The following is a 9864-nucleotide window of genomic DNA, read 5'->3' on the forward strand; positions in this document are numbered from 1 at the left end:
TGCAATATGAAGAATGCTGAATAAGGAATGCAAATATGTACATGGGCACAGTGTGTATGTCTGCATATCTCCACCTTGATGATGTTCCCTGCTGTACACCTCTAAGTCTGCAGCAGTCTCCACAAACTCAGCCTGGAAATCTACCATCAAAATTGTTCAAAAGTGTGCTGAACATCTGCTACTTATAGCAGTAAATATGGGCCAGTCAATATAGCAATTGGCCTGGCAAATCTAGCCGACCTATGCCAGATTTGGTCGACTGCACAGAACCTATCAAAAATGGCAAAAAAACTGCCACATCATCACTGAGATCAGTCTGTCCGACTGTTAACATGGCCTGTCTAACTGCTGCATATGCAAATCTGACCTGTGCTGCCACATGGCACTCCAGCAACACACAAACTGCTCTTGAATGCATGGACACATGCCTATCAAGGGGATGACCAAATGACCATATCTCTAACCCCCCCTCTCAGATCCTGGACACCACATGAGGCTGAGGGATCTGGAATGTTGGCAGAGTAAAGCTCAGGGGGAGTGCCTTCGTAAACAAATCAGCTAAGATATCCTCCGTCTTGCAATAAACCATATCAATAGTCTCATCCAGAAGCTTCGCCCGATTGAAATGGTACTATATCTTAATGTGCTTTGTCCTAGCATGAAACATAGGGTTTCGAGCCAAGGCAATGCAACTTTCATTGTCCCAATGAAGGACAGTAGGACCTGTTGGTTGGCAGCCAAGCTCCTCCAATAACCTCCAAAGCCATACCTTCTCGCATGTGGTAGAACACACCGCTCGATACTCCGCCTCAATTGAAGATAAGGCAACTGTGGGTTGCTTCTTACTGCTCCATGAAACAATATCTACACCCAAGGTAAAGCAATAACCGATCATGGACCTCCTATGGTCCACATTTCCAAACCAAATCTGAATCTCTCCAACCATCTGTACCTGTTGGATACAAGATCCCGAGATCAGGAGTCCCCCTCAACAACCGTAAAACCATCAAAGCAACTTGCCAATCTACCTCTTTGGGTTCAATCATGAGCCCGGCCAACAAATCTACAGCATAACACAAATCAAGGGTCCCCCCTGGAACCGCAAAACCATCAAAGCAACCTGCCAATGTACCTCTTTGGGTTCAAGAGCTCCTACACATACCGCTACTAGGAGATAAAGATCCCCAACTCAATCTGATAGATCTCATGCCCTAAGAAGAAATGGAGAAGTCCCATGTCCATCACCTAGAACTTCTCGTGAAGTGCTACCTTGGTTGCCAAGACCATCTATACATGATCACCTGTCAAAATCAAATCATCCACAAACAAAGCACATGCCTCCTTTGAAATGTGGACATAGAGCTAGGAATTCGGCTGTGTAGCGTTGATACCACAATCTCTACTAGAGGAACAAGTCGATCTTCTCATTCCAAGCAAAGGAGCCTGCTTGAGGCCATAGAGAGCCTTCTTTAACCTGTATACCTATCCATCTAATGAGGAAAAACCAGGAGCCTGCTCAAGATAGATTTGCTCCTTCAAATCACCATTGAGTAAGGTAGACTTCACATCAAGTTGATAAACCGGCCATCTCCTATGGCTGGCTAAGGCAAAAACGGCTCTAATGGTAGCCATCCAAACTGCAAGTGCAAAGGTGTCATGGAAATCCACCCCTAGCTGCTATGCGAAACCCTTTACAACAAGTCACACCTTGTGTTTGACCACAGTACCATCACTATGATATTTGGTCTTGAAGACCCATTTTACACCAATCACCTTCCTATGAACAGGCCGAGACACAAGATCCCAAGTGCCATTCCGCTCAATAGCATCCAACTCCTGCTCCATAGCCTTCTTCAAATGCAATGATTACAAAGCCTCCTTCACGCAAATAGGCTCCCTATCCTGCATAAGATGGGTCATCAAACAATAGTTAGAACAAACAAGCCTAGTGGAATACGCTTGGTTTCTCCAAGAATGCCACAGCCATCCTGCAGATGCAACTCCTCACAGACTACCTCAATCCTTGTATCATGGGTCCAATGAGGAGGAAGTCAAATCTCTCCTCATTGCTCTCTATCTGCTAAAGGCTCTCGAACATCCACCAGCTGTGTCGCAAGTAGGGGGGCCGGTGGTGAAGAATCCTCATCTAAAGAATAAGCATCCCCAAGAGGCATCCCCAAGGAAACAATCTCTAGCACTCAGTGATCTCCAGGATCTTCAAGTACAGGGTGCTTCTCACCTCCCTCTGAAGTTGGAACCTCCATAAATCTCACATTACGGCTCGTGTAGACATCCCGCTTAACAGGATCATAGAAGCAGTAGCCTTGGGACTATGGGCTATAGCCCACAAACACCTGTTTCTTTAAAGCCACTTCAAACTTGTCTCTTTGAGTCTTCGAGACCTGAACATAAGCATCACAACCAAAGATTCTAAAATGAGAAACACCTAGCTTGGCTCAAAAATAAGCCTCACAAGGGGTCAACCCAACCACGGCCAAAGTAGGTGACCAATTGAGGATGTGGACAGCAATAGCCACAACCTTGGCCCATAGACACTAAGGTGTCTGACAATGCTCCATCATGGTGCAAGTCATCTCGATCACACTCCTCTTCTTCTGCTCCAATATGCCATTCTCTTGAGATGTGTGTGTGTTTGCAAACTCCTAGTTAATACCACGATCTGCACAAAATCTAACAAGCTCATTAGAGACGAACTCTACTCCCTTGTCTGACCGCAAGGTCTTCAACTTCCAGCCTGATCGGTTCTCCTCAAAAAGCAACCAATCCTTGAAGTTGGAGAAGGCCTCCAACTTCAACATCAAGAAGTACATCCATGTTATCCTGCTAAATTCGTCAACAATAAGCATGAAATACAAACTCACCTTAAGGGACTCTGTCCGCATAGGTCCACAAATATCTATAGAAACAAGCTCCAAAAAGACTGCCTCGAAGCCTTGCTAGGAGAAAGGCATCACAATGTTGTTTATCACGAAAGCAAGATACACAACGATGTTGGCTCACCACTATGTCTAGCAAACATCGGACAAGTCCCCTAGCCGCCTTCCTAAGGTAATCATAATTCAAGTGGCCTCGGACAAGGATGCTAGCTTACCACTATGTCTAGCAAACCTTGAACAAGTTGTCCCCTAGACACCTTCTGAAGGTAGTCACAATTCAAGTGGCTGTGGACAAGGATGTTGGCTCACCACTATGTTCAGCAAACCTTGGACAAGCTGTCCCCTAGACCCCTTCCGAAGGTAGTCATAATTCAAGAAGCCAAACCGAGCATGCCAAAGCTCGAATTGTGTCTATGAAGTAAGAAGAAGAGAAGTCAAGGCAAAAGGAGACCTTAACTTGTAGACTCCATTCTCCTCATAGCCTGTAAAAAGCACCTATCTCGATCCACAATCAAGAATTCAAAAAGAATATGTATCAAACTCAACCAACAGACAAGCCAAGAGCACAAATCTTGTACACAAAAAGCAAAAGATAACCCAAGCCTTGCACATAGAGCACCTCGAAAGTACAAGTACCACCTCATCCATTTGGAATCAACTGCATGTCACCCCTACCTTGTATGGAAACAGAAGAGCTATCTCCAATGAGAATTTGCCCATACAAAGGCTGCAACTGGGTAGCACCTACAAAAGAAGGGGTCATGTGCCAAGAGGCACTGTTGTCAACAATCCACTCTCTGGAATGTGGGGCCGTCAATGCAGCATCAGAAGCCTTTGGAGTCGATGCATGAACCACCTCCAAATGGAGGAAAGCAGCTAATGAGGGAGCAACCACCACTCCGGAATCCTTTGAAGCCTTCTCCTTCTTGGTGTCCTTATCCTTGTCAAGGCAATCCTTCTTCTTCCAATGACCTATCTTGCCACAAATGTGACAAGAAGATTCCTTCTCTCTGTCCTCTTTCAATTTGACATACTTCTTCTTCTTCTTGTCCTTCCCCTTCTTCTGAGAAGACTAACCTGTCAATGCCTCCAACTTGGAAGCATTCTACCCTTTAAATCGTTCCTCTTGGTCCAAACCCAAAACTGGCCATTCCATGTTACTATAATAATTTCCAAGCACCACACACATGCAATATTGTCAACCATGAGTGTTAAAGGTATGACTCGATTCAAAGCTTTTTTAATCCACAGTGTTTGATGCTCATTTCAAAGGATGTTGATACCTTCATAGTGAAGAAAGGCAATTACAAAGAAAAATGCAGTGTCTATTAAGAAATCAATTCCATATATCATGAGGTGCTTCTTGAAAAGCACAACCATTTTCTATGATGACTCCACCCCTCTTTGACTACCACCCTTTGCTGTTATATCTAAACAAATTACCCACCACTAGGCCACTCCACCCCATTCTCACTGCCGATTTGACCTAGATTATCTAAGCTGCCTATGCTACAACCAAAGAGGGCTGATATAAGAGAAGAAAATGGAAAGCTAAAGTTTCATGATACAAGTAATCAAGAGGAGCCAAAGGGTAGTGAGCTTCTCCATGCTATGCTACAACTTAAAAGTGCTCATCACGAGGGAGAGGATGGGAAACCAAAGTTTCATGGTACATGTAATTAAGAGAAGCCAAAGGCTAGTGAACCTCAGCATTCCAACAGTTTAGAACTGCCTTTTTTTTGTCTACCCTAAAGTCTTGCACATATAACTTCAAAGGTTACACATTATCAGCTCAGTAACATATGTTAGTTTGCTTGATATGCATAAATTATGAAAGCCAAAAGCATACCTCCATACAAAAGGCTCCAACAAAGGATACTTGGAAGTGGGCAATGCAAAAGGAGCTATGTTTCACTAGGTGAGATCAAACTTGAAAGTGGTTTCCATAACCTCCTAAGCGAAAGATTATTCATATCAATCATACAAGACGGATGAGAGCCTTGGACAACCACACCTTCTAAAGGTCAAATTTGTAGGGAGTCATAATAAGCCCATTGCTAACACTTTGGAGCAACTAAAAAGGGAGTTTGATATAAGGCATAGGTGATGCATGTTCATGTTAAAACATGGGGGACTTGTAGCCTTTATATGTGAATATGAAGCATTGGAGCACTGTTTTAACCACTCTTGAAAAGGTGTGTCTTACATACATGAACACAAATTTTTATCAATGTCTTTTCTTCTACAAACAAATGAGGAGACACTCACTCCATTGAGTGGCCACCTACACACTAAACACTCTCCACTTCTCCACTATTAATTGAGTATATATGGACTCTCCTACTAACAACTATCAGCACTAAGTATAAAATATTTTGCACTTGCCACTAAGAACCTCTGCGGCATTGTCTTAAATACTCATGCCAATCCAGTAGATCAATTCCTCATGGAAGCACCACAAGTAAAACAGGGGCTTGTTTGATTTCTAAACATCTCGCTTCCCATGATTCACAAAATTATCTATAGTGGCTAAAGTTGGAGCAACACAATCGACTTGGGATCCCTCCATTCAAAATGAACAAAAAATATTTGTCATCACGTGTGTAAGTCAATCAAAGAATAGAAGTTGCAATCACTTAAATACTCACAATATGAGAAAAAATTTTCTTCATAGAGCATATAAATGTTAAATCCATGATTCCTTTCAATAAGAAAACAAAAATTTGCCTTTAAGGCAGGGTCTTATCCCCATGCATAAGCTATCAGTATTAAAACTTCTACAACTAAAATATATATCTCAAATTATGCATGATTTAGGAACAAAAAACTTGAATAAAGAAAATATATTCACACCGTTTCAAAATAATAATCAGGTTCCTTGTAATCTTTCAGAAAAATTTCTTTTGGAGTATCCTTCATTGTGCCTTCTTCAGCTGAAATAGAAGCAGGCCTCACAGATACTGTGCAAGTAACCTTCCCAAGCTTTAATAACGGTGACACCTGATTAAGAAGAGAGGGTGCACGATTATGACTCCACATAAAAAGCTTCCCAAAAAAAAAGTCTAACATGCATGTTGATACCTGCAATAGACGTGTGCTTTGGCAAATTGACCAACAAGATCCTAGTCTCTAGAAATCAAAAAGCACAAAAACTCTCTAAGTATGGAGTATTATGAAAACAAGATTCCACACCCTAACTTATTCTTATAGCTGTTCATTAAAGAAAATCAATTTGTAGATTGAGAATAATTGAGTTTCATCCATTAAACCATCAAAGCTATCAAGGTTCACACCAAGAAACAATGTGCTACTTAATCATACTAAGCCATCGACACATTAAGTTGAGTGAAGTTCCACCACAACAACCAGTCTGCAACCTATGCTGAAAGTGACCGCTTGACAGCATGGCCATTTTCAGGTTGCCAAAAGTGACAGCATGCTTAACACAATTAACCAGTGTTTTACCTGAACCACAGGTCCCTTGCTTGATCTAATGAAGTGTCTCCTCAGATCAGCTGTCCATTTTGCATGGGCCCTCTCTGATTTCTATAGAAAGAACCAGTGGAAAAACATCAATACACCACATCACCTCAAAAGGCAAAAAACTTTAAAGCGGCAAGAAAACCTTCTCTTAGTAAACAGTCGCCCCAGCCAAGACAAAAAACTTGCAAATAGAGTGCTAAGTGGTGAATGTTGAGTTGAGGAGATGTTGGCTGTAGTTGAGGTGATGTTGGCTGTAGTAGCCACATCACCAATTGAAAATTGACATAAGCTCAAACAGAAGAGGATACAGGGGAAAGGCAATCTGTCTGTCTGTGCGTGCGTGCGTGCGTGCGTGCGTGTGTGCGTGTGTGTGTGTGTGTGTGTGTGTCGCTGACAAAGACGAAAACGAAAGCTTGCCCTAAGAAAATTGCGTGAATCGAGTGTGCAGGACTACAAGAGATAAAGAGACGATGTTCACAAGGGAGGAGAAGCAGCAGCTAATCGCGGGAGAGCGACTGGAAGACCCGCGCAACGACCCGAGGCCCGAGGTGATAACGCAGCGATGAGAGGGCAAAGCAAGCCTCGCCATGGATCCTGCCTTCGCCCTCTCTCTCTCTCTATTGGCGATCAATGGCAACGATAGAGAGGAGAAGGAAAGAACACTGACCTGAAATTTTTGTTGGTGGAGCCTGGAAATTTGTTGAAGAAGAGACCTCCTCTCAAATTATGTGTCGGAGGAGGAAGCCGATCCAAAAGAAACAAGACTTGCTACGTCAGTTCTGCTCGTCTCTTTTACTCCCAGTATTTTGGTTTGGTAAATGTATCGAACAGCTGAAGGTTTCATCCGCTACAAATGGTATTATGGTAGCGCCAACACCGTGAACGAATAAAATGTTGCTTCGTAAAGGTCTCTATCCCCTTCATCGCAACAAGGAATATTCCAAATCAGCATCCCTAAAACCTTTTTTATTTGATGGTTTAATTAGCAGTACGCCTAAAGTGAAGAATAATCCACATTAACAAGCCTAAAACTTTTTTGTTGATGGTTAATTAGCACCACGCCTAAAGTGAAGAATAATCCACATTACCAAGCCTAAAACTTTTTTGTTGATTGTTAATTAGCACCACGCCTAAAGAGAAAAAAAAAGGTGCTTCCGTAGGGCTCGAATCTCCTTTCTTTATTGCACACATGAATATTCCAAATCAGCACGCCTAAATTCTTTTTGTTCATGGTTAATTAGCACTACAACAAAAACATGTTGCTTCCTTATGTTGCACAAACGATACTCCTAAAACCTTTTGGTTGATTGTTAATTAGCAATATGCCTAAAACTATGGTGAATTACAACATTGTCAAGTGCCCAATTTTTTTTTGTTACAGGAAGCATAATGTAAAGTTGTGCAATACTTCATGGTGTGTGCAGGGCACATTTCTTTTGAGTTTTTTCTTTAATGCTCAACACAAAAGCTATTACATTTCAAAAAGGTAGTAGATATTTACATCACCACTAATAAGGCAATATCAACTTTATTAAAGACTCGATAAGTCTGGACACAGGCTTAAGAGCATCATCTTTCTTAATAGACTTCATAAGCAAGTAATAGGTTTCAGCAAAAATGACCCCAGTCAACAAGCTATGGGAGAGGAGATGAGGGGTTTTAACACAACCAAAAGTTAAGTTGTTCCTAAGGTTCCATAGGTTAAAGAGGGTCACTCCCAGAAGGACTCTCCAAACTTTCTTTGAGACCTCATTGAAGTTTCCACAATCACCTAAAAGAATCTCTTCCACCCAACAATATGATGAAGGTGAATCTTTTCAATGCTCCTTACCTTATGCCATAGGACTTGAGTCTCATAGCAATCTTAGAATTGCTGTTTAACATATTCTTCTTTCCTTTTACAAAAGGCACACATAGGTGAAACATGTACAAACTTAGCAGGACGATCACATGTTGCTAGCTTATTGGTTACAAGTCTCCAAAGGAAAACATTGATCTTGAACGAGGGAATAGTCTTCCAAACTTTGTTGAGCCTTTTCTTCCAAGTTTTATAGGAACCTCTAGGTTCAAACTTGCACCAAGATTCCATGGTTTAAAGGTACCATCTAGAATTGGCTTCCCTAAAGTTTGATATTTTCTCAAGCTTGATTCCACTGCCAAGTGGTGATGTGGACCACTCATCCTTCATTTCCACAACACCACATGGGGCTAATTTGCCTCAATAAAACCAAATTGAGCAACAGCCTAGTCATAAGAAAGTAGAGAGGCATTGCCATTGTCCCATATACCATCCCCAACAACGAAGTCCCTTGTTTTGAATCTTATAGCACAAATTGGGATTACAACTTATTGAGATAAAATCATTCTTGTAAGCATAAGGACTTAGCCAAATATTCATAAATAGTGAGGCATCTTCTTTGCCATTTGAGAGGCCCTTCCATTAAATAGAAGATACAAGCTACTTCCATGCATTAACAAGTAGTTAAGGCACAATAGAATGCCAAATGACAATAGATTCTCTTCTGTACAAGAAGAGCAACTCCAACTTCTCATTGCTGAATTTGGAACCAAAGAGAAATGAAAACTCATCATGAAATAGACATAGGATCAACATGTACTCTATAATTGTTATCATGAGCAAATAACTGCAAACAAAAATAATGTCCATCCCTAAGAACCAATGCCTTAATAGTACCCGCTTTGATAGCATGATCAAATGCAACATAACAAAGGTTGTGTATCCATAACAAAGAGAAGTGGGCCACTAGGACATCCTTGATGAATGATTTGTTGAAGAGGGAAGCTACTAGGAGCACATCCATTCAAGATAGTCACCAAGTCATTGGAAAATAGGGCTTGAATCGTGCCACAAAACTATTTGCTAAAATTATCCTTAAGCAATACATCAATCACAAATTCCTAGCATGCTCTATCATAAGCCTTTTCGAGTTCCATGTTTAACAAGAAATAATCCTCCTTCGGAGATAAAGCATGATCAATGCCAAAACCAATATTGAGAACATTGTCCTAAATGTGCCTTCCATGTATGAAACAATATTAACAGTTATGTAGATACTTGCTCAAAATATGCTTGATCCTCAATGCCAAGGCCTTAGCCATAACTTTATGTGGGACATTGAGCATGGTAAGAGGGCGGCAATGACCTAGCTTTTGCCTCTCGGTAGCAAACTTTGGAATAAGTATAATGACCCCTTGATTGGTAGATTTTGGAATAAGTTTAATGACCCCTTGATTGGCAAACTTTGAAACAAGTTTAATGACCCCTTGATTGGCAAACTTTGAAACAAGTTTAATGACCCCTTGATTGGCAAACTTCATCATATAGCCACCTAGTAGACCCTTAGTTGATTGACCATATCACATAAACCTTGAGTGCAAACATCCCAAAACTCAAGAAATAACTCTACAAAAAACCATTAGGACTCAGGGCTAGTCCGTTCTTCACAAATTTGATAATAAATAG

The 9864-nt window shown here is 41.3% G+C and overlaps 1 protein-coding gene across 1 annotated transcript in view; it reads right to left on the reverse strand.

Annotated features, from left to right (window-relative positions):
- Positions 1-7030, reverse strand: part of LOC148028992 (Peptidase M1 family protein) — a 42391-nt gene extending 35361 nt beyond the window's left edge. The window contains exons 1-4 of the mRNA XM_087687783.1: positions 6859-7030; positions 6363-6443; positions 5979-6026; positions 5751-5897 (exon numbers count right to left, since the gene is read on the reverse strand). Of these exons, the coding sequence (XP_087543909.1) occupies positions 5751-5897; positions 5979-6026; positions 6363-6443; positions 6859-6969 (387 nt within the window). The 5' untranslated portion in view covers positions 6970-7030. The remainder of the gene's footprint in view (positions 1-5750; positions 5898-5978; positions 6027-6362; positions 6444-6858) is intronic.
- Positions 7031-9864: the final 2834 nt, after the last annotated feature.

Source organism: Lygodium microphyllum, chromosome 11 (assembly GCF_053477565.2).
Source record: "Lygodium microphyllum isolate KBCC chromosome 11, Lygodium_microphyllum_v1.1.10, whole genome shotgun sequence".
Taxonomy (NCBI): domain Eukaryota; kingdom Viridiplantae; phylum Streptophyta; class Polypodiopsida; order Schizaeales; family Lygodiaceae; genus Lygodium; species Lygodium microphyllum.